This window comes from Phocoena phocoena, chromosome 7 (genome assembly GCF_963924675.1).
Source record: "Phocoena phocoena chromosome 7, mPhoPho1.1, whole genome shotgun sequence".
Classification (NCBI taxonomy): Eukaryota; Metazoa; Chordata; class Mammalia; order Artiodactyla; family Phocoenidae; genus Phocoena; species Phocoena phocoena.
The window spans coordinates 77,693,683-77,720,302 of NC_089225.1; the positions used below are offsets into that span (position 1 = coordinate 77,693,683).

At 33.4% G+C, this 26,620-nt stretch overlaps 1 protein-coding gene across 4 annotated transcripts in view; it reads right to left on the reverse strand.

Annotated features, from left to right (window-relative positions):
• The window catches only part of BOLL (boule homolog, RNA binding protein), a 56,053-nt gene that overhangs the window by 24,828 nt on the left and 4,605 nt on the right, over positions 1-26,620 (reverse strand). Inside the window, exons 3-9 of one of the 4 annotated variants that reach the window (XM_065881213.1) lie at positions 24,659-24,714; positions 22,313-22,367; positions 20,996-21,071; positions 17,297-17,424; positions 11,182-11,253; positions 6,227-6,274; positions 5,303-5,431 (exon numbers count right to left, since the gene is read on the reverse strand). In XM_065881213.1, coding sequence (XP_065737285.1) covers positions 5,303-5,431; positions 6,227-6,274; positions 11,182-11,253; positions 17,297-17,424; positions 20,996-21,071; positions 22,313-22,367; positions 24,659-24,714 — 564 coding nt within the window. Of the gene's footprint in view, positions 1-5,302; positions 5,432-6,226; positions 6,275-11,181; positions 11,254-17,296; positions 17,425-20,995; positions 21,072-22,312; positions 22,368-24,658; positions 24,751-26,620 lie in introns of all 4 variants that reach the window. The other 3 variants (XM_065881212.1, XM_065881214.1, XM_065881215.1) reach the window with 3 other exon arrangements.

Genomic DNA, 26,620 nt, shown 5'->3' on the forward strand with positions numbered 1-26,620 from the left:
AGATGAGAAACACATTCTCTGTCTTTAATTCACTTATAGACTTATCTGAGACAGACTAGTCAAAATTACTCTAAGTCCTATGACACATATCTAGGGATGCATGGGAAAGAAAAGAATTACTTGATGTAGCTTTAGAAAGTTGGGGAGGGGGTCAGGGGAAGTTTTCTAGTGGAGTGTATGCTTGAATTTGAAGAATTAGGGAGAGAAGGTGGGAACAGTATGTGAAAAGGCAGAGAGGCAACTAAGAGCACACCTCATTTGGGAGACCTGTGTAGGTTGTTTGGTACAGCTGGAAGGAAGATTATTCACCGAATGACAGCTGAAAGATGAGGCAGTAGAGTAACAGGCAGGGAACAGATCATGTAAAAGCAGATTTATGGCTTTTCCAGCAGATGGTGGCACAATTCAGTGAAATATGGGATATAAGAAAAGCAAGTTTGATGTTTATGTTATTGTGAGGGGGTTAAAGAGAAGAAGTTAGTTTTGTAACACATAAAATTTGAGATATTTGTAGGACTTCTAGTAGAGGTATACAGTCAATCAAAAGCTATTGTAGATGTGGCTCTAAAGCAGCACTAACAGAAATAATGTGAACTACATGTTAATTAAAATCAAGACAGTCAAAAGGTAAAAACTTCCAGTTATAGGTAAATAAGTACTAGGGCTATAATGTACAACATGATAAATATAATTAACACTGCTGTACGTTATATAGGAAAGTTGTTGAGAGTAAATCCTAAGAGTTCTCATCACACACAAGTTTTTTCCTATTTCTTTAATTTTCTATCTATATGAGATGATGGATGTTCGCCAAACTTGTGATAATCATTTCATGATGTATGTGAATCAAATCATTATGCTGTACATCTTAAACTTACACAGTGCTGTATGTCAATTATATCTCAATAAAACTGAAAGAAAAATTTCCAGTAGCCATGTTAGAAAAGTGAAAAGAAACAAGTAAAATTAATTTCCAGTAATATATTTTATTTAAATATATTAAAAATATATTAAAGTGTATTCAATATAAAATTAGTGATAAATTTTACATTCATTTTTCATACTATGTCATTAAAACTTGGTGTGTATTTTGCACTTACAACACATCTCAATTCAGACCAGCCACACATTTCAAGTGCTCAATAGCCTCATGTGGTAATGGTTATTGTTGTACTGGAGAGTGCAGGTCTAAAATTCAGAAGTGAGGCTGGGGCTAGAGAGATGAGTATGGATGATAACATCAGAGTGAGTATGTACGGTGAAACAATGTAGAATCGAATATGAAATCATGGGGAGCAAAAGATCAGCTTACAAAGGAAAATGAAAGGAGGTAAAAGGATTGCCAGAAGAGAGCAGTATCATGGAAACCAAAGGTAGGAAGAGTTTCAAGGAGTATGTCCAATGTCTCTGACAGTCAAGAAAGACTGAAAAGAAAGGAAAGTATTTGGCAATTAGGGAATCACTGAGGAACTTTATCAAAGGCAGCTTCAGTGGAAAGGTAATGAAGTAGACTTTAGCAGGTGAGGGGAGAATGGGTAGTGAGGCAGTGGAAATACTAGATGTAGAGTAATTTTTCAAGCTTAGCTTTGAAAGGTAGAAGAGAATTAAGGCATTGGTGGGGGTGTGTCAAAGGATAGTAATTATCTCCTACCAGGTGCTAGGCACTATACAAAGAACTTTCTGTATGCAACAACTCTAATCTTTGCATCAATCTTGCAAAATAGATTTTCCAGATGTCTTTATGTTATTAATGTGGATATTACAAAACCAACCCTGTGAAGAGTTAAGTGATTACTCAAAGAAACACACTAGTAAGTGGTGAAGCTATGAACCAATGTAGAGAAAATGTCTTAAAATACATGACAAAAGAAGGATAATAGTGGAATGAGGTCCCTGAGGCAGAGGGAAGTTATAGTATCCAGAGCAAAGAGGCACAAATAACCTTGGACGAGAAAGGTTACTAAAAAAATATAAGAAGCTAAGGATGGGTTATGAGTCAGGTAAGTTTGTATGTTGGGGACTGGAAGCTGAGTTGGTTTCCACAAAGTAGTTTCTATTTACTTTGCAAAGTAGAAGGCACTATATTCTAAGAGTGAAGGGGGAAATAGCTACTGAAATAAGTGAGAAATAATGTTAATTCATTTTTATATTTTAGGGAATCTAACTATCAAACTCATAAGAACAAGCCCTGTGTTTTTTAATTTTAGGGAAAAAACACTTAAAATATAAACCACCCCACCCTATTTATTAAGTTATATATTAGACTTATATCTTCTACCAGAAACAATATTAAAATAAAAATATGTTTATATCATTTTGTATGGAAATATCATAAAATTAATGGTATAAGTTATAAGCTAATAGAAGCAATATTTCCAGAAAAGTCTTATTAGAGTCCACTAAATAGTGAAATATAACCTGATAAGTTACCTGATGTTAGGAATTAAGAATATGGTTCAGTGCCAAAGTAGATTATGGCTAAAAACCTAATGTAAAAGCATTTTACCTCACTGTTCCCTTCCTTGAAAACCAGAAAACAACAAAAAGAACAAAAGATAGATTTTTAAAATGCCATCATCAAGTAAACGAGGAAATGTCCACGATCCTGAATCACAATGTAGAATGTCTGCCAAATGCTATGCAATTTGGACCAATATAAGGGAGAATTCTGAAGCCTGAGGAAGGTTATAATTTCCCTGAAGGTAAATGTTCTGAAAGGCCTATTCAAAGATTCTTTAGAGTCTCAAGTGTAGGGGTGTGTCAGGCCAAGGCAGAAGGAGGAAAGATCTTCATAGAGATCCAATTTTACTTAATAGCAGGGGAGGCAGAATTGAAGGAGAAATTAGGTTTTCACTATTTTGTGGTCTACTACCTTGCATTATAGCTGAGGAACATTGCTGGAGGTGAAGCAGGGTACAAGTGGAAAGTGAAGTAACAATTATTACACCCCCATACAGAAAATCTACAAAAAAAGAGACTTTGCCAGGAGCCAAATGATCTCCAGAATGCTAAAAACTGAGGGAAGAGCATCTCAAGCAGGAGACATAAGCAGACTTGGTGGTAGGCTGTTTAAGACAACAGCATGCTTCTCCTACCCTGTATTTCAAAAAATAACTGGCATCATTTAAAGATATGTAAAGATATGAAGGAAAAGGAAGCAACCTAAGACTCTTCTCATCCTCTCCAACTCCATCAAGGGAAAAGCAAAAAGGGGAAAAAAAAGAAAAAGATGAGAAAGCACTCCAGAAAATAGTAGAAAAGTTCAGATAAATATAATTCTTTAGCTCTTACAGAAATTATAATAACATGATCTCTATAAAGAGCTCCAAAAAGATTTTAAGCCAACAGACAACATTTACAGGCAATGATGTAAGCAAAGCGTCAGAGTTTGGGATAAAAAAGATAAAAATAAAATAGAGATGAAATCTTCATTAGTCATAATAAAAAGTAGACTAAACACAATGAAAAATATAGTCATAATTGTCTTGAAAAAGCATATAAAACAACATTAAAAACTACTATGATAAATTACCTCAGAGATGACAGATATGAAAGACAAAAAAGAGATCTAACATATACATAAATGGTGTTCCTGAAGAAGAATAAACACACTGGAATAAAAAATTTTTTTTTCAAAGTTCTAACAGGAAAAAAGAAACTGAAATAAAAAACTAGCTTGAGAATCAAAGGAGCAAACTGTGTCCCAGAAAAAATATTATAAAGACTGATAAATTCCAAGACATATCCTGGTGAAGTGATTTCAAGTTAAGACAGACTTTTCAGGCACGCAGGAAGAAAAAGCAAATTACGCACAATATATATGTATATCAAATTACCACAATGTACACTTTAAATATCTTACAATGTTCTATGCCAATTATACCTCAATAAAGCCAAAATTTAAAAAAAAAAAAAAAGCAAATTACGTATAAGGGGTAAAGTCAGGCTGGTTTCAAACTTCTTTACAGCTATACTGAACATCAGAAAACAGTAGACTAGAAGTTCTAAGAGAAAAAAGTGTTGTTATGGGTTGAATTGTGTTCTCTTAAAACTTATGTGTTGAAGTCCTAATCCCCAGTATGTCAGAGTAAGATCTTATTTGGAGAAAGGGTCTTTACAGAGGTGAGCAAATTAACGTATGGTCATTAGGGTGGAAACTAATACAGTATGACTGGTATCCTTATAAAAATGGGAAACTTGGACCTAGAAACAGGAAAGATAATGTGAAGACACAGGGAGACAGTGGTCATCTACAAGCCAAGAAGAAAGGCCTGGAATAGATCCTTCCCTCACAGTCCTCAGATGGAACCAATTCTTCCAACACCTTGATTTTGGACTTCTAGGCTCCAGAACTGTGAGAAAATACATTTCTATTTTTTAAGCAATCCGGTTCATGTACTTTGTTCCAGCAGCCTTAGCAAACTTATACAAGTATGATGCAGCTATTTTATAGCTAGTCTTAACTTCTTTCAGACTTATAGACAACAAACATGTTGAACAAACAAGGATGTACAAACTCAGAGAGTATATAGCACATATAAGCCTTCTTTAACAAAGACTGCTTGTAGATTCAGTCAACCGAGTGATAAATGGAGGGTGAGATGAAGAATGGAGAAATCATAGTAAAAGTATTGATAGTAAACATTAAGATCCAAAATTGTGGAAATTATTGTTCCAGAAAAATTATGTTATAAACCTTAGCAATAATAATTATAATTACAAAAATACACTCAAATTGGGACGTGGGTATTAACAGATACCCAGTAGGTACCCAATCTTTCACAACATATTTAAAACATACCATGTACAGTTTCTGGCATATAGATGATGAGGTTATTAGTAATGGTTTGCAAATATAATTTAAACACATGGAAAATAATATTTACAGTTTACAGTTATAAAATAAATTTGATTTATATTTTTGAAGGAAGAATTTTTTTAAGATTATTTTCTTCTTTGACTTCATTTTTATACACTTTTAATTGACAGACTGTTAGTAACAATACAGATTGACAGGCAAACCAGAAGGAGAAGCATTTATCTTACTCTTTCAAGGGGACTGAGTCAGGGAATAGCCTAGTAGAGTGAACAGATTTGAGAAATGGTTCAGAATTAGTTAGTGAAGAAGTCTAAGATGAAGCGTTCTTAGATATAAAAAAGGGGAAGAGATGTGAATAAATCAAAGAAAACATAAGATATTCAACTTCAATGAGGGTCTTGAATAAATATCTTTAAAAAAGAAAAATAAATAAGTGTTAAGAGGAAGTGGTTATAGATAACTTACTTTGAGACTAACACATACCTCTTGAACTGAAGCTTCCATCAGAGACAGTGGAGGAGGAACATATCCACCATCCTGTGCAATTTCCACTGGTTGATAAATAACCTCAGAAGGTTGCAGGTGTAAGAATGGAGCAGAAGAGGCAGGAGACTAAAACACAAAATCATACTTCTAATTAAAATCGGATTGGTTATTTCAATTAAACCAAATGACTTACCCAACACACGAGAGAAATATTGGTTTCACATTTTCCTAAAGTTGTTTTTCAGGGACAGCACAGAAGTATCTTAGCAACAAACTAGGAACTCTGGGTTGTTATAAATTCCAATTGTGTAGATGTTATTAATAGCTTTATCACTTACAAGTACTAAAATTTCTTAGCACTTTAGAACCTTATATATAAATTAAGATAATCATTAAGATCACAATTAAAGGTTGTAATAATATAACCTATAGTATTTAAATTGTCATAAACGTCTATTCTCAGCTTTCCGACTTCCCATGGAAGTGGGACGTATCATTAAACAATCTTTTTGATGGTACACTATTTGTTATCAAAAGTTGGGAGATGGAATACTTATTTAGGAGCATAAATAAAACAAGCAAAATCTGAAGTAAAGCTAGAAAAATGCTAAATTTTCTAATAATACTAATAGTAAAAAGAAGTAGATTTTCATTTCAGTTTACATAGCGCTCACTTATTTATAAAATGCTTTCACTTACATGATCTCATTTGACCATCACAAAAATCATGTAAGAAAACTTTCAACAGTATAGTATCATTACTTCCACTTTGCAAATGAGGAAGCTGAGAAATAAAGTGAGTAAATGAATTGCCAAATGTATCACAGTTAATAAATACAAGAGGAAGGTCTCAAATCTAGTTCTCCTGACTTAAATATTCAGGCAGTCTTCACAAAAACAAGGAAAAAAATTAATATTTACCTGAGGAACACCCCACTGCCACTGACCTGGTAGACACTGTGCAGGGGCCTAAAATGAAAAAAAAAAACAGCCACCCAGATTATAAACAAGGGTTAAAACTGAATATCAACATGCGATAGTATGAAGCTGGACCCCTACACCTCAAACCATATACAACAATTAACTCAAAATGGAACAAAGATCTAAATGTAAGAGCTAAAACTATAAAACTCTTATAAGAAAATATAGGTGCAAATCTTTGTGACTTTGAACCAGGTAATTAGAAAAATTATGACCTCAAAAGCACAAGCAACAAAAGAAAAAAAGGATAAACTGGATTTCATCAACCTGAAAAACTTTTGTGCTTCAGAAGACACCATCAAGGAGGTGAAAATAAACCCACAATATTGGAGAAAATATTTACAAATTATAAGAAACTTATAAGATTGTAAGAATCTGATAAGAAACTTGTATCTACAATATACAAAGAACCCTTATAACTCAATAGTAAAAGGTAAGTAACCCAATATAAAAACTGGTAAAGGATATGAACAGACATTTTCTCAAAGAAGATATAAAAAAATGGCCAATAAGCATATAAAAGATATTCAACATCATTAGCCTTGGGCTGTGGAAATCAAAACTACACTGTGATATCACTTCACATACACAAGGAGGGCCATAATCAAAAAGGTAGATAATAAGTGTTGGCAAGGATGTGGAGAAATTAGAACCCTCATAAACTGCTGGTGGGAGTGTAAAATGGTGCAGCCTTTGGAAAGTATGACACTTCCTTAAAAGGTTAAACACAGAGATACCATATGACTCAGCAATTCTACTCCTAGGTATAAGATCTTAGAGAAATGAAAACGTATGTCCACACAAAAATCTGTACATGAATGTTCATAGCAGCATTATTTGTAAAAGCTGAAAAGTGGAAACAACCCAAATGTCCATCAATGTAAGACGGATACACAAAATGCAGTATATATCCAAATAATGTCCAGAACAGGCAAATCTATAAAGACAGAAAGTATATTACTGGTTGCCTAGGACTGGGAGGAGGCGTAAGGGGAATGCCTACAAATGGGTAAGCTTTTTTTTTTTGGTGGTATGGTTGCATAGCTCTGTGAATTTAGTAAAAACCACTCTGTTGTACACTTTGAAAAGATAAATTGTATGGTATGTGAATTATATCTAAATAAAGCTGTTATTTTAAAAAAAAGTGGGTCAAATTACTTAAGGTACTTATTGTAAGATGATAATATAGAACATAGACTTATTATTTCTTAAATTAGTTGTATTATTCCTTAATAATAAATGTTTTACTTTTAACTTATTCTCCACATTTAAAAAGGCTTTTTTAAATTATTAAAGTAAAAAAACAGAAAAAAAGAAGATCCCATGAATCTACCATCTAAACTGTTAATTTCATGCTGACCACCTCAATTTCTAATGGATTACATCACTGTGTTATAATGATGACCAAGATAACGTGAGGTCTATGTTCTGTATACCATATTAAAAAAGGCAGGATAATGTATAATCTCTTAAGATAATATTTTAATAAAAAATCTGAAATAAAATGACATATATGTAGATTTGTTAGATAAATAAAATCACTATCTACTTATGAAGTAAGAAATACAAAGGAGATAAATACTGATTGAACCAGGCATTATCTGATTTGACTAACAAAAATTTCTGTTTTGCTTGCTAAAGGATGCTGTTTATTTATTATTTTTTTGTAAATTTAAAAAATTTTTATTGGGGTATAGTTGTTTTACAATATTGTGTTAGTTTCTCCTGTACAGTGAAGTGAAGCAGAGTTCCCTGTGCTATACAGCAGGTTCTCACTATTTATCTATTTTATATTGACTAACAAAATTTGATAAAACTATCAATCTCAGAATTTGTAAAAGGAAAGAGCAAGGGAAGATATTATCAGAGTGGCAATTTTTAGGGCAGAATGATGATGAATAAATATATAACTGTAAAGAAATATGTGAAGTGAAATTATTTCTTACATTGCAAAATACTATGTTACAAATTGGTACAAAAATCTTTCCCGAGTATATCTAGGTAATATACTTCCAATTTTATAATTTGTGTCAAGTGGAAAACCAGAGCCAAAGTATAAAATTAAATTGTATCAGAGTTCTATTCAGAATACATCTACGTCACGTATGTATATATGTAATCAATTAATGAAGGAGGAGCTGGTCTCCACAGGTGCAAGCAGAAAGAAAGCAACTTTAGTCTTTCTCATCCCTGGCACTTTAAAAGCATTGTGTTGAAGCTAGTGGTTACCAGTGGTGAGAGAGACAGGGGGAGGGGCAAAATAAAGGTAGGGGGTTAAAAGGTACAAACTACTATGTATAAAATAAATAAGCTATAAGGATATATTGTACAGTACAGGGAATATAGCCAATATTTTATAATAACTATAAATGGAGTATAATCTATAAAAAATTTGACTCACTATGTTGTACACCTGAAGCTAATATAATCTTGTAAATCAACTATATTTCAACAAAAATAAACTTTTCAAAGGGTAAAACAAACAAACAAACAAATAAAAACCACTGTGTTGAGCTGTTTTTCCTTGCCCCTGGATAAAAATTAGGATAGATCACTGTTTGGCGGGTGGCAGATTGCAAATGCTGACACTCTGGTTAGGTACTTTGTTCCTTTGGTGATCTCCCTGCTGAGAACTTCTGACTGCAATTCTAGACCTTGATTCTAGGACTCTACTTCACACAGATATTTTTCTCTCCTGGGGTCACCTTAAAGTCTTTTGGGGGGCTTCCCTAGTGGCGCAGTGGTTGAGAGTCCGCCTGCCGTTGCAGGGGACACGGGTTCGTGCCCCTGTCCGGGAAGATCCCACATGCCGCGGAGCGGCTGGGCCCGTGAACCATGGCCGCTGAGCCTGCGCGTCCGGAGCCTGTGCTCCGCAATGGGAGAGGCCACAACAGTGAGAGGCCCGCCTACCGCAAAAAAAAAAAAAAAAAAAAAAGTCTTTTGGAAAGAGTCTCTTCTGTGAGGTTCATATCTTGCTCTTGGGAAACATAAACCTTTGCTGCTGTGAGACGTACAGCACATTCCTACCGTAGCCTTCTCTTCTGGCTCTGCCTCCATAGACCACTCCAGATTCTTCTTCAGGCTTTTTTTTTAAGGAAAGGTCACGCCCAAGTGATACTGTCTCACAAATTTCAGGGGACAAATATTAAACTCTCTTAGTCATTCTTTGAAGTCACCTTCACTTGGTTGAGGAGGATGGGAAATGCCATAGCACTCTAACAACTCTCTTGTTAAAAAGCGCTCATTACCAATCTCCCTTTTTAACCTCATCCTTTCACATGCTCCAGGTGGGCAATAAGCTAAGGGTCCCAAAACTGATTTCACAACTTTTGGCTTGTCATGTTAAATGGCCTGGTACTTAATGTTGTCTTTGAGGCCTCTCAAAAGTTTGAATTAGGAATAGTCACACAACATATATACTTTATTTATTTTTAATTTTGGCTGTGTTGGGCCTTTGTTGCTGCACCCGGGTTTTCTCTCGTTGCGGCAAGCGGGGGCTACTCTTTTTTTTTTTTTTTTTTTTTTTTTATGCGTTACGCGGGCCTCTCACTGTTGTGGCCTCTCCCGTTGCGGAGGACAGGCTCCGGACGCGCAGGCTCAGCGGCCATGGCTCACGGGCCCAGCCGCTCCGCGGCATGTGGGATCTTCCCAGACCGGGGCACGAACCCGTGTCCCCTGCATCGGCAGGCGGACTCTCAACCACTGCGCCACCAGGGAAGCCCGGGGGGCTACTCTTCATTGCAGTGCGCAGGCTTCTCACTGCGGTGACTTTTCTGGTTGCGGAGCACAGGCTCTAGGTGTGCAGGCTTCAGTAGTTGCAGCACGCAGGCTCATTAGTTGTGGTGCGTGGGCTCTGGAGCACAGGCTCAGTAGTTGTGGCACTTGGACTTAGTTGCTATGCGGCATGTGGGATCTTCCCAGACCAGGGATCGAACCCGTATCCCCTGAATTGGCAGGCAGATTCTCAACCACTGCACCACCAGGGAAGTCCCTACATATATACTTTAAATAAATGCCATTAAGTTACTTTCATTTTTACTAAGTGAATGAAACACTTTAGATAATTTTATATTTAGCATAGTAACAGAATTTAAAAATAAGTGACCTCCCCAAAACCTAGTCTAACACTAAAAATAATTCCAGTAACCGTAACATTTCATGTGGGTCTATTTTAAAAGTCTAAAATGAAAAAAAACCCCCCAGAAATAAAGTCTCTTCCACTAGTTCAAAGGTATAAAGGAATGCGGTATTATTTGTGAATGCTACAGACAAGAAGTTGGCAAACGTTTTCTGTAAAGGGCCAGAGGGTAAATATTTTAAGCTTTGCAGGCCGTATATCTCTGTTGCAACTACTTAACTCTGCCACTGCAGCACAAAAGCAGCCACAGCCAATATGTAAACAAATATGGCTGTGTTCCAATTACACTGTATCTACAAAACACCAAAATGGTCCGGCATTAGAGTTCACTTACCCTCAGTCTCCCACAAGAATTAATGAAAAGAGTGTTGGTTAACTAAAAGGGACTGTCATAATATAAACCATAATATATTACTTATTCTAATATATACTTATTAAACTGACATAATGGTCACAGTAGCATTAAAGAAATATCAGCCTGTGGTCCAACATCTTTATCTAACTTTGGGAATTATTTCTATGCTAACCAGGGGAGTAAAACTGACCTCATTACATTTGATAAAAGGAAGTAAACAGTCCGTCTTTTTGTATGACATTGTTTAGATCCCTCATCAAAAAAGAAGAATGCCACTGTTATCAAGGCTTAACTACCTCTTTTTAATTACGAGAGTATTTGCATGAGAAAGATTAAAATGAAACTTACTCAAAAAAGGACTGAAAGTATCAAAGAAGATCTTCATTGTAATTTAATGTTTACCTGGTAGTGATTTGCAGGTTGCTGATAAACGGGCTGAGCTACCATCACAGTGGAACTAGATATAGAACGTGACTATAAGAGGAAAGAAAAAGAAAAATTATTTTAGGCAAGATTCTTTAAAATAGTTTATAATGAAATTTATCTCACATTGTTACCTAAACCCAGTCAACTTATTGTTTATGATTGGAAATGTCATTTTTCCACCTCTTATTGATATTATTACAACTCCACTTTAAGTCTATTGAAATTATCACAGTATTTCTACTTCCATGTGGTTTCATTTCCATAGTAATGCTAAAACAACCACGAGAAAAGTTGCTTTTAGTCCAAATATTATGAAAATATAGTTGTAAGAGAATGTTTAGAGGAAAAATGGCAGCTGGACTTAAGGTGACACTGCCTATTTCCATTGTGGAGACCAGCAGTAGATAATGTTTACATAGCATTTAGAACTGAATGAATAATCATATCTGATTTTGCCACTAATTTCCCACTATTTATGAATAATCAACATCCTATTCCTTTGTTATACATTTAATTAAAGCAAATACATTATTTATTGAAGAATTTGTTAAATTCTATTTTATCATTTTGATATTTAAATGAGATAGTCATCCAATAAATTTACAGGTGATTTATTACGTCTTAAAAAAGTACATGTAACACTTGATTATTCAAATGGAGTAAACCCCAAAATAGGCTATTTATTTATTATTATTTTAAAAATTTATTTTTGGCTGCGTTGGGTCTTCGTTGTTACACGTGGGCTTTCTCTAGTTGCGGCCAGCAGGGGCCACTCTTCGCTGCGGTGAGCGGGCTTCTCATTACAGTGGCTTCTCTTTGTTGCGGAGCATGGGCTGTAGGCACGTGGGCCTCAGTAGGTGTGGCACGTGGGGTCAGTAGTTGTGGCGCACGGGCTTAGATAACTCCGCGGCATGTGGTATCTTCCCAGACCAGGGCTTGAGCCCCTGTCCCCTGCATCGGCAGGCGGATTCTTAACCACTGTGCCACCAGGGAAGTCCCAAAACAGGTTATTTAAAATCAGATCATTAGAAAAATAGGCAAATTGTATTACAAAATAGGTAAAATAGGCTTTAATGATAGCAATTAAAATTCAGTTTCTAACATGGGATCTAATTTGCATTGTTTTGTTTTAATGTTCACCCCTCCCCCCCAAAACTGAAGAAAAGTATCATAGTTTTGCATAATTTTCAGACTATGTGCTAATAAAATTGTACCACAGATTAACATTAGAAAATAATAATGTAATTTATATTAATAGATTAAAGGAGGAAAAAATGATAATCTAAGCAGATACAGAAATTGCATTGTTAAAATTCAATACCCTTTCATGATAAAAACTCGTAGTAAACAGAATAAAAAGTAACTTCCTTAATTGACTTCAGGCAATAATTCTCAACCAGGTGCGACTCTGCCCACCCCCCCCCGGCCAGGAAACATTTGGTAATATTTTGGTTTTCATAAATGTAGGGAGGCTAGGATACTGCTAAAAACCCTGCAATGTACAGCACAGTCTCCTACAAAAAAGAATCAGTTATCTGGCCCAAAATGTCAATAGTGCTGAGGTGGAGAAACCTTGGTTAAGGTTAAGAGTATCTTAACATATATATGTAGGTTTTGGAAGATACTCATATAAAGCTTAATAGTGAGTTACTGAACTTATTTCTTTTTTTAAGAAGAAGTGTCATATAAATACTGTAGCAGAGACATTGCCAGTCAATAACTTGATGAGAAAAAATGAGAAACAGAAGAGCAGAAAGAAACAGAAGTATTCTGAGTCCTAAATGATCGCCTATATGAGAGTTTGGGAGGGTTACTGATAAAATATCAACATTTACAAATCAAAAGCATTACTACACACCAGTCACAATCTATTAGGAAGTGTGATTAAAAAAATACATGATTCATAAAAGCAACAAGAACTACAGAGTACCTAAGAATAAATCAAACAAAAGGTACGCCAAACTTTTTTTACAGAGAAAGAAAATTTTATTGATGGATGGAAACTCTAAATCATGTTTATGAATGGGAAAATTCAGTATTATGCCTAAATGTCCCAAGTTAATCTATATATTTAATGCAATTCTAACAAAAACTAAGGCTTTTCACAGAGCTGAACAAGCTGAATTATGAAATTTATATTTATAAAAGCAAAGACTTAAGGATAGATGAGGGACTCTTAAAGAACCGAGTAAGACTATGGCCCTATCAGATTTTAAGACTTATTATAAAGCAACAGGAATTAAAACAGAATTGGGCAGGGCAAACAAATACACCAATGGAACATAACAGAGAGCCCAGAAAGAGACTCCACACACAGAAACTCAGCATTTGACAGAGGATTCATTTCAAAACAGTGGAAGAGGATGGATTAGTCAATATGTAAACTGCAGATTTAAAATCTAGATGTGAAAAACAGCAACAGCATAGTATTTTTTTTAAAAAAGCACTAAAAGCTGAAACCATAAAACATTAATACATCTATCAATATTAAAACAAAAAACTTGTGTATCACAAAAAATACCATAAAGTTAATGGACAAGCCACAAATTAAAACATATTTACAACCCATAGAACTCATATAATGAATCAAGAAAAAGATAACAATCCCAACAGAAAAAATGGGCAAAAGAAATGAAGAGGCAGCTCATAGAAGAAACTGAAATGGCAAATAAATATATGAAAATATGTTTAATCTTACCACTGACTAGGCAAATGAAAGGTAAAACAAGATACCATTTCATAATAATATTGGCAAAAATACAAAAATCTAGTAAATTAAAGGACTGGCAGATTATGGAGAAATTGAAGCTCTCATAAACTGTTATCTAACCTTTATACTGGTACACTTTAGAAAGATATTTGGGAACATTTAGTCAAAGATGTGTATAGTCTATAAAGGTGAAATTCTACTTGTACACGTATGTCATAGCCTAGACCAATGTCTGAGAACACAAAAATCTTCCAGTGGTGCATGAGCATGAATAGGTTTAAGAATATTAATTTTCAGATATTTCATATGGTCTCCTTTCTGATTTGATCTGTCTGTGAATGTATCTGTGTACAATGGATTCTTCTTTTCAAAACTCCCCTTTTACAACACTTTTCCCCTTCACTATGAAAGGCACACTCTCACTCATTCTGGATCTTGCTATAATGCTTTGTTCTGGAATGTAAACATTAACAGAGCATCAAACAAACAGACAATTCAAAAAGGCAATGCCCTTGAGAAACAGGAAAGAGCAAAGCAAAAAGAGTTTGTATTAGAAATATTAAGGGGAAGATGGTACCTTATTTCATATCCAGGGAAAAAAATAAATTACAAGATGGTCACAGGGATACATATTAATTCATTTATTTGAACTTAAAAATAGAGTCAGAAAAAAAAATAGAGTCAGAATTTTCTAATAGAGAGTAAGTTTTATTTGATTGGTTAATTTTATTTGGTTGACTAGTTTTGTTAACTGAATTATAGAGCAGGCATTTTCCGTTTTTTTTCTTTTTTTTATTGCGAGATATTTGACATATGACATTATCCTAGTTTCAGGTGCATAACATAATGACTATGTGTGTATATATATATATATATATATATATATATATATATATATATAAAAAGAATGAATGATAACCACAATGAGTCTAGTTAACATCCATCACTACATGTGGGACATTTTCCAGTCTTAAATGAAATCTATAGCTACAGACTTTTATAAAATATATATCTAAAGCAAACCTACAATATATAATATGTCTAAATTATTTAAAATTATGGTAAATTTTAGATTTCAACTTAAAAATGAGAGTATTCATAATTTTTCAAAGAAATTTTAGAGGATATATAAGCAAAAAACTTTGAAGATTACTGTCCTAGACAAACTCTCACACAATATATACAAAATCTAGATGTTCAATTTAGTTTGCTTAAAAAAATTTTATACTCTGTTTATTATTTATTTACTGTTATGCAACTTGCAACTTTTCTAAGTGGGGTAATGTATTATAATAAATAATTGTATTTATTATATTTGTATATTCAATATATTATAATCATAAACAATATATTAATTATATTTATAGAATTATATTCATACATATATATTCTTCACTCTCAGACCTACTAAATGTAGATCAGTAGGGGTTGGTTCTGCCCATGTTTTAAAAAAATTTTTTGAATTTCATTTTTTTATACAGCACTTTCTTATTAGTCATCAATTTTATACACATCAGTGTATATATGTCAATCCCAATTGCCCAATTCAGCACACCACCATCCCCACCCCGCCGTGGCTTTCCCCCCTTGATGTCCATATGTTTGTTCTCTATATCTGTGTCTCAACTTCTGCCCTGCAAACCGGTTCATCTGTACCATTTTTCTAGGTTCCACATCCATGTGTTAATATACAATATTTGTTTTTCTCTTTCTGGCTTACTTCACTCTGTATAGACAGTCTCTAGATCCATCCAGGTCTCAACAAACGACTCAATTTCATTCCTTTTTATGGCTGAGTAATATTCCATTGTATATATGTACCACATATTCTTTATCCATTCGTCGGTTGATGGGCATTTAGGTTGCTTCCATGACCTGTCTATTGTAAATAGTGCTGTAAGGAACATTGGGGTGCATGTGTCTTTTTGAATTATGGTTTTCTCTGGGTATATGCCCAGTAGCGGGATTGCTGGATCATGTGGTAATTTTATTTTTAGTTTTTTTAAGGAACCTCCATACTGTTCTCCATAGTGGCTGTATCAATTTATATTCCCACCAACAGTGCAAGAGGGTTCCGTTTTCTCCACACCCTCTCCAGCATTTGTTGTTTGTAGATTTTCTGATGATGCCCATTCTAACTGGTGTGAGGTGATAAATACCTCATTGTACTTTTGATTTGCATTTCTCTAATAATTAGTGATGTTGAGAAGTTTTCATGTGCTTCTTGGCCATCTGTATGTCTTCTATGGAGAAATGTCTATTTAGGTCTTCTGCCCATTTTTGTTCAGAAAAAAAACAAAACAAAACTCCACACGTGATTCTCTGAACTTGTGGAATATGACCATAGAATGTACCCCAAGAAAGCTCTAAACAGATTAAAGACTTAAATATAAAGTAAAATGAAATCATGGAATAACTAGCAGAAAGTAAATCTGATTAGTTATCAGATCCCTAGTGGGGCAAAATTTTAAGTGATGAAGTAAAATGAAAAAATTAATTGATTCAGTTATAAAACTTTTAAACTCAGAAAGAATGAAAAAGATTAAATAATACTGTATAAAATTTATATATAAAATGATGAAGTTTTGATTGTACATTGTCATGCAAATTGATTAGAATAAAAAATAGGACCTCGATGGTTAAATTTTAAAAAATCACAAGCAATTTACAAAGAGTGCATGCAATATCAAAACTGCATTGAAAATACTTCATTTTACTAAATTTTTTTATTGACGTATAGTTGATTTACAATGTTGTGTTAGTTCCAGGTATACAGCAAAGTGATTCAGTTATGCATATATATATATAACTGTTTTTTCTGAATCTTTTCCCTTATAGGTTATTACAAAATATTGAGTATAGTTTCCTCAATGTAGCCTTGATTGTAGAAAAAAACTTACAATGTCCATCAATAGGGGAATATACACTCATACAATGGAATATTATAAAAAATTTAAATAAATGAACTAGATATGCTAGGATCAATATGGTTTAATCTCAAAAACATAATGTTGACTAGGAAAACCAGATTATTTATATAGTGTTTAAAAACCACCTAAAGCAATACTATGTATCTATTGTTTAAGAATCTCTACATTTGTAGTAAAAACATATAAAATGGACAGAAAAGATACTCTGGTTAACCTCTAAGGAGGAAAAGAGGGTAAGATAATTGGGGCAAGGAGACTTTACTTGAATTTGTCATATTTTATTCCCTCTATTAAAAGAACTTAAATAAATATGGTAAAATGTTAACCTCTATTAAATTTGAGTGGTAGCTACATGGCTGTTATTATTTGTAATTGTCTGTGGTTGAAATATTTCAGAAATAAAAAATTTAATAGTAATAGATGGAAACCCTTCTAAAATGAAATTACTTACAGGCCAAGGTGGTGGGACAGAAGCTACCTCTGGAGTATGAAAATAAGCAACACCATTATGATAAGTGTAAGGATATCCAGTTGAAGTTGTTAGATACATTGTTCCAGCAGCTGGCATTACACTGGAACCTAAAACAAAGTGTAAATAGTAATAACTGAAATGTTCAGTTTGACATTTAAAAATGTAATTTCTGAACAATGGAAGATGTTTATCTTAACACATATATATAGTTACAGTAAAAATTGAATATTATAAGTTCTTTAAAAAATTCCATATGTTAAAGTATCTTTGAAATATATATTTTCAAACTCACTACCTTAGAGCTTTTGTTAGCTTAAGGTAAATGAAAGAAAAAGAAACAAGTTTAATAAGGAATACTAAAAATTCACCAATTCAGATTTTAATACTAGTATAATGAAACACAAAACTTAACAATTGAGGTTATTATCAGCAAAGTCATTATTTTTACAAATATAAATTACATACAATTTAGAGTTTCCTGAAGACTATAGACACTGTAGTGAATTTCCTAAGATCTTAGTAAGACTGTCTATTTGTAAAAGGCCAAAGAAAATGGAGGCAGTGAAATCAGACAACATTCTACTTTCCTCAAGACACTTGTTCCACCTTACAAATTCCTTGGATCTACTATCAGCAAGCACCCACTCATGCTATGACTATATTTTATTCTCTAGTCTCCCTTTGCTACAACTTCTGCTATTACAAGCATGACCACAGACCTTTCTGTTGCTAATTTTGGGTCCTCATCTCTTTTTCTAGGTGAAAATTATATATACTCCTCCCCCCAAAATTAAAAAAAAAATTCTTTTTTGTCAGGAGAAGACTTTAAAAATTTTATATGCCAAGTTAGATTTAAGTACTTGACCAACAGGTTATATAAATTACTGAACTGGCAATCCTCCTTCCACTATACTAGTGCTTCTCAAAATTTAAAATTCATTATAATAACCTAGACAGCTTATTAAAATACAAATTCCAGGTCTTTCAAGAGATTTTGATTCAGGAGGCCTGGGATAGGGCCTGAGGAACTGCATTTTGACAGATTCCAAGTGAAGTGTTGGTGGCTGCAAACCACACTGTAGGCAGCACTGGCCTGCCACTCTAAATAGCAGTACTACTTCTCAGCTTTTATATTTTCACCACATTTTCTCTAGTATTGTTATAGCATATTTTAGTGGTTCTTAATCCAATGCTTTTGAGAATCTGATGAAAGCCACAGACCCTTTTCTCAAAAATACATATATTCAAACAAAATTTTGCACGCAATTCAGAAGGTCCATGGATTTCCCTCCAAAGATCATCAAGGAACCACAGGTTCATCTGTTAAATAAATAAATTTTGAGTGTTTACTATTACAGGGCATTGAACTAGGCCCTAGTGATACAGCCAAAAAGAAAAAAGAAAAAAATTGGGCATGCCATGGCCTCTATCTTCATAGAAGTTAGATTCTGGTAAGGAAGATAGTCATTAGCTAATTACACAATTAAGTACAATTTTGATAAAGACATGAAGAGGTAGTATAGGGTACAATGGTGAACATTTCAAATATATATATATATATATATATATATATATATATGTATATATGTAGCATCTGTGAGGAAATGACATTTGTTTTGGGCTGAGCTTTAAAGAACGAATGGGATGGCAAAGATCACTCTAGGTAAAGAAAATAGTATATCTGGAATATGGTTATGTTCTGAAACTGAGGGAAGGCTAGATGGCTAAAGCATGGAAAGAAAAGAGAAGGACAGCTCAAAATAAGCAGAGAATAACATGATAAGATGTGCACTTCTGAAAGATCACTCTGGCTGCCTTGTGTGTGATAGGTTGGAAGGTAGCATGACTGGATTCAGAGAGACCAGTTAGGAGGCTTTTCTAGAAATTAAGGCAAGCAAAGTGGGTAGCTGGGTCTAGAATATTGGTAATGGAGATGGAAAAGAAGTGATAGATTTGAAAAAAAATGAGATAAGAATCCCTTATATTTTGTAAATATATCTTTAATACTTATTCTTTCTTTGTAGAAAAGTAAAAATAGCTTTGGAGTCAAACTGTCCTGGATTTGAAGGCTAATGCTACCATTTGGTTAAGTTATTTAACCCCATACTTCTCAAATTTGGGCCTAGCATGGTTATGTCAGGAAATATGAAAAGGCACAGGCTGAACATGGTGATCTTCTTACAGAATCAGTCTTATTCAAACAATTATTTTTAGGAAACATTTTAATAAACAATAGTGTTATAGAACAGAATCCAAATTGCACATGAAGTTTTATATAAACCATGAGACTTTAAAGACAGTTTAAAGAAAATTAAAGAATTTAAAGAAAATTTATAATTCTGATATGGTGCCATTGGGTTAAGACCCACAACATGGCCAGATTAACTCTCCCCCACATTTAAGATTATTTCAGCAGAAATGTTTCTAAAACAATGACTTTACCTTTATAAGCTGAATTTTCTATTTACAAAAATAGAACTAATAATGCCTCACAGATTGCTGTAAAGATTAAATGAAATAAATGAAAACCCATAACATTGACTCTTGCGCTGAATAGTTCTTAAATAACTATACATCTGTTTGAAAGCATTCAGCATACTGCTGATTTATGTTCTATTTTTAGCAACTTGTGGGTCATAATATGAACATTACTAGTTGTTCCTACTGACGGTGATAATGGGCTAAAGAACTGCTATTACATGTTATAGCTTAACTCTTGCAGCTAACAATAGTAGTCTAAAAATATTCAGCATTCTGCCATATTTACTGCATTCCAGTAATGCAGTATCTGGAGTGCAGTAATTGGAGTATCAACTTACTAAGGATACTTCAGTTATCTTCTAAATTAACAAATACTAAGTCAAAATTAAACTTGATATCTGTTAACTTCTAAGTCAAAAACAGAACAGTCCAAATGAGCACAATCTACTAATTTGTAAACAGATGTACAATATCCACCTAATGCTTTAAACATCCCAGTAGACACTAGGACACAGCTAAGGAAGAATAAAAAATTGAGTTACAAATTTTATGCAAAGTTTCTCCTTCTAGCCAAAGATTCTGTTGGAGATTTTAATAAATATTATAGGTAAAAGTTAACTGTAAAGATGTCTAACTTAATAAATGGGAAGAGTGAGAAAAAAAGAGTAGAGTCGAAAGCATTACCAAAATTTGAGGAAGGCATCTAACTTAGCCAATTCCTAAAGCTTTAGGGATTGTTTCCTCTGTTAATTATGATACATGTGGTTGGGTGACAGTATGTACCATACAACCAGAGTTTCTGATATTTGTTCTATATTTTCACTTTCTGTAATTTTACTCTAATTTTAAATTACTTTGTTAATTAGAAAATTTTCTAAATAGTAATTAACTACTTTAAATTTCTTTTGTAATTTTAAACTATATTTTTATCATAAAAGATTTTTCCTTTAAAGATGTAACTATATGGAATATAGTTAAACATCATTATTTATATAAATTTTGCCTAGCCCCCCCAACCCTGCAAACTAATATATTTTAATTTGTGGTAAGAAATATTCATTTGACCACCAACTTCACTAAATTTACTTTACTAAATGAAAGAAAGCTGATATTTTAATGAAGTTCTATTAAAACTCTAATATTTCAAAAAAGAACCATGCAAAAATACTGAAAAATACATTAGTTCTCAATACATACGAGGGATCCCTACTTGTTGTTTTCTTATTGCTGGACCAATGTTCAGTTTCTTGTCCTTGTAATTAAGTTTTTCAGTCTAAAATAAGAAAAAATGAATTATTTTATTATCATTCTTTGAAAGTGGCAAGGCATAGTGGAAAGGGCAAAGTCTTTGGATTTAAATAGATCTGGGTGTGAATCTTGGTTCCAGTGCTCTGACCTTAATTCCTCACCTGACAATTTACTAGTTATTAGTGTATGTGAGCAGAGAGGTGAAAAATTTGAGTCGCCTTACACACGTGGTCCCAGCTAAGGTCAAACAGGGTGACACTTTTCTTTTTCCATCTTTTATACTGTAAAAAATTGTCCTTTTCATGTTCTATTTAGTGTCATGTTTTTCACATTTTTGTGACTTATGTTGGTACTTTTGCTATTTAAAATGGCCCTCAAGTGTAGTGCTGAAGTGCTTGCTAGTGTTCCTAAGTGCAAAAAGACTGTCATGTGACTTAATGGAGAAAATATGTGCTAGGTGGGTTTAATTCAGGCATAAGTTATAGTGCTGTTGGTCACAAGTTCAGTGTTAATGAATCAAAAATATAAATTAAGTATAATATCTTTAAACAGAAGCACCCATAGGACAAAGTTACGTATTGACTGGCTGATGAAAATATTGTGAGCAGAAGCTTGTGGGAACCTAGACCTGTGTTCTTCTAGGTGCAGCACTTCAATATTTGCTAATTCAGTGTTTGTGGTGATTTTATAGAACACACCATTACAAATAATGAGAATCGACTGCATATGACTTAAATACAATTTAAATAAAATTTTTTCCTAAAAAATTTAAATGTTACAGTTGCCAAATTTAAAGTTATTATATATTGAACTGTAGGCTATAGACTTTTTCTATGAGTGCTCTTAGTTTATATAAAGTTTTTCAGAGGAGGGAAATAATCTCAGATAACTTCACTCTAGGAATCTACATTTGTAGGGTTTTTTAGGAATTCAAAGTGCTATTAACACTTCAGGAAAGATACATCCTTAAATTCTTAGTTTAAGCAAATAAAGTGAAAAATTATATTACAACTTCACAACCATACTTACATAATTATTTGGAATTTGTTTTTCTGCAGATAAAGTTTCTCTTTAATCTTTTTTTTTTAATTCATTTTTTTGGAGACCAATGTCAATCTTAAGATGCAAAGAAGATAAAATTTTTTTTTTTTTTTTAGCAATCAATCATTGTACTGGAACCCTACTATTATTAAATTAATACCTTAAAGGATTAGTTTCAGAGAAAGAAGTTCTTAAAATTAAGTTAAATACACCAAAATATCTTACCTCTTGTAAAATTTTTTGTGCATCTTCTTGTGTTTCAAAAGTGACAAAGCCATACCTAAATAAATGCATTAATTATTATCTTAGAACATTACATTGGAATATATTAAGATTAAATTTTTTTTTTTTTTTTAAGAATGGGCCATTGCGGGGGACTTCCCTGGCAGTCCAGCGGTTAAGCCTCTGCACTCCCAATGCAGGGGGCATGGGTTCGATCCCTGGTTGGGGAACATCCCACATGCCTCAAGGAGTAGCCAGAAAAAGAAAAAAAACAAAAAAGAAAGAATGGGCCATGGTAGGAGTGAACATTTTTCCTTGGTGCACCAGTATGCAAAACTTAGGAGAATCATTCACAGCTTATCACTGTCACCTCCTCTTAAAGGGAGGGGCCTAAAAGAAAAAAAAAAACCCCGGGGATCTTGAAACAGTTTCAGACCTGAGCTGTAAGTAAGGCAGGAAAGCATGAGAGATTTGTATTCTGGTTTACAAATTGGGATGCAATAAATTTCAGTCCAGAGCACTAATCTCCTTTTAAAATGATAGAAGTTTGGTTTAAATAGAAATCAAAGTAGAAAAAAACCTTTAACAATTTAAAAGTTTCAACATAATAAAATTTTTTATGTTGGTAAATGAGTATACAAACATATTATTTACTATTATCAGCATATATAAACTGATAATGCAACTATTAGTATATTTCCCAAGTAAAATTAATTAAAAATATGTACAACCCAGACTTTATATATGCTTTTTCATATATACTTTTTACCTTCAGAGTATAAATCATATGATCAAGAAACAAATACCCAATGTATGCCATGTCCAAAAAGCCAAAATAGGTAGAAAAAAAGGAATGAAAGAAATAAAAAGTATATCCCCCGAAAATGTAATCTCTATTTGCATAACTTAAGGAAACTGTTCTGAGTAGTGCTAAACTATTATTTTCCTCAATTCATAATTACTATTATATAATTATGTATTATGTAATTAGTAAACATTTACTGTTTCTTCAATTCATAATTGCTGTATTATATATGAATTTTCTTTTTTAACAAAGGAATTTCTTTTTTTCTATTTGCCCAAACATTAAACAACGGCTAAAGAAATATTTTTACGTTATTATTAGTTTTTTTTTTTTGGTAGAACACATATACCACCCAGTGGAAAAAGCATAAAATACAGTCTACATTTCTATGTGTGTTTTTCAATGATTAAAAAATGTATATTACAAATTCTATTAAGCCAAATAAAAGAGGTACAATCTCACTTCATCCTAATATTGATTGTCAGTCTCAGGAAATATCTCATTTGTTTAAAAATAACCTCTGCAGGATCTGATCTCTTCCAAAGTGTCCACCTGTCATACTTACATGTAGTTTCCCACTAATATACTTTTCCCTCTACCTTACTGGTCCCTTCTTTTATGCCTGTAAGTATGTATATATTGTCTTTTTTTCAAGAAAACAAACATGGGGCTTCCCTGGTGGCGCAGTGGTTGAGAGCCCGCCTGCCGATGCAGGGGACATGGGTTCGTGCCCCGGTCCGGGAAGATCCCACATGCCGCGGAGCGGCTAGGCCCACGAGCTATGGCCGCTGAGCCTGCGCGTCCGGAGCCTGTGCCCCGCAACGGGAGAGGCCCCAACAGTGAGAGGCCCGCATACCGCAAAAAAAAAAAAAAAAAAAAGAAAACAAACATAATCCTTCATCGATTTCTTTAACTTTGCAGTCAAACTTCTTAAGCGAGTACCCTATGCAAACTACCATTTTCTTCTCTGGTATTTGGCTTTTGAATATACCAATCCACTGAAACAGCTCTAAGGGCACTAGACAGTTCTAGACAAATCCTACTGCTTTTTTCCCATAATTTTCATTCTCCTTGATTTGGCAATTAAAAATCATTCTCATTAAGAGTTATATTTCTCAGATTAGTCCCCTAATTAGGTCTTTGAGGCACAACCTATGGACATTCTTTTGTGCCAGCCTTTTTCAAGTAAAGTTCTCTCTAGTCTAAAGCAGGTATACAATTCCAAAAATATCAGATTCCTTTAGCTTCTGGTTCCTTGGCTACTGGACAAGAGCTACTTGACATTAAGTGCTTATTACCGAACAATGAATGGTCCCTCAGCCTTTGCAAGAATAACTTTCCAATAAATTAAGGAATATTATAGTGTTACTATTCCTCCAAAATACACAAACACACACACACACTGAAATCAAAAAGTAGGAGGAAAGAAGAAGGCATGAAACTCTCTTTTAAAAAATGGAACCAAAGTAAATTAGTATACAAAACCTAGTAATCCAATAAAAATACAATTGTCAATTCCATGTACTATCCATAGTGATACTAACCCTTTGGGCACTCCAGCTCTGTCATTTACAATCTTCACTTCTTTTACAGACCCATACTGGGAAAAAAATTTTCTTAAATCATTTTCATTTGTCTAATGGTATAAAAAGAAAACACACAAAAACCATTTTAATTGATAAAAGATGAAACAACTCTTATGCTTGGTTTGGAGACACAAAAGGTAACATAAATAACAATATGGATGTAAGAATGCCTCTCATCATAAAAACAGTGCATGAAACCACTAGGTTATTAAAATCAATATGAATACTTTGCTTTATGCAGAGTTGTTAATACTATGTCGTAAAATATTACACTGCAATAAAATATTTTAAGCTGAATTTTTAAAAAACTACAAAGAAAGTTCACTATTTAAAGGAATTCTTGTTCTCTAGTTAGCCAGTTTTTAATAAAATTGTACTAGGCATGGCTATAACTATACTAAGGGCATACTACTATTGGTTCTTGTGATTCAGAGAGGCCCACGGTCATAGCAGTGGAACTAGGTTATGCTGGCCTATACCAGTCACTCTATTTTAATCAGCAGAGTCCCCAGGAAAAGTAAGGTCTTAGGAAGGAAATATATTTCCAAAAGTACCTGAACTCAATTTGTGATAACAACAGAGAGGCTACAAGATTTAAAGTTTTTAGATGCTTTATCTGTACTCAATATACATGTCAGCTAAATACAGACATTATGATGATATGCAAAAAAAATTGAGTCATAATTAGACTATCATGTAGAAGATGCCTACAAAGATAGTTTGGCATATCTGGTTTTAATTGAAATAGTCTCATAATAGACCCATATCACCTTTCTCTAGAGTATTCACACTAAATTCATTGCAATTTCATTTTCTGGTTCAGCTATAAGTGTTTGCCCCCAAGAGGAACTTTAAATATCCATAGAAAAAATTTTTCTTTATATATCTAGGAAAAGACATGCCTAACAGCAGAGCAATATTTCTTGACTTCCACTGCTACCTCACTACTTACTGGTTTTTAGTTGGTAACCTAAAGCCTGCTAAACTGGATGATGACAAATACTGAGTTAATCTGAGAATAACTGACTGCCTCATTTCAATAAACACAAAATGGAATCAACGTCAGAATAAGGTTTCTATTAAAGACTTGAAAACAAATTAATTCAAACTATTCTCTGATAGAAAAATCACTAGCTCAATTTTGCAGCTCCATTTCTTTGCTGAAAAGTAAGGAGACAGAAAGTCAAGATGATTAAATATTAAAAAGGATGGGCTGTAGGGTTCTAAAAAGAAGAATTTTAAAAAGTTTGAGACTGCTTGCTACTATGGTAAACTATTTCCTTGCTGGAAATTACCTATGGTTTTGCGAAAGGTATAAGTATGAGGGAGAGAACCCTAGCAGTTATGTTAAAGCTATGACTGTATTGTAACAATGGCTCCCAAAGTTCATATTGTAGCCGATTGGCTTCAATAAAAACCTACACTAACCTAGCCATATAAATTATCACATTTATTGATTATTTATTTAAAAGTATACTAAGCTAATATAATATAAATTCTGAACAAGAATATTCAACTTGAATATTTATGGTCAGCTATTAATATTTGCTACAAAAACAGAAAATTTTTTTAAAAAATAAGCATTTCATAAGAAATTATTTTCCTTAATTTATTTTTAGTGAACCAATCACATACTTGCTTAGGACTCACAGTTTTGACAAATACATTAAGTGTAACATTTAGCTTGAGCAGGAAAAAAGTAATTCCATACAAATTGTGAGAGATTGATCATTGGAAGATAGCGAGTATTAAATGTCAAATATCATACCCTAATTGCACAAGTTTTTTTTTTTATTAAGACAACTCTCCCTGAAATTTCCAGTATGTAATATGGAAGCTTGGAAATCCTTCGATACATCCACTTGGAAGTAAGAGTGTTCCTAAATTATCCATGCTTGCCTTTCCTGTAGGTGTTTAACT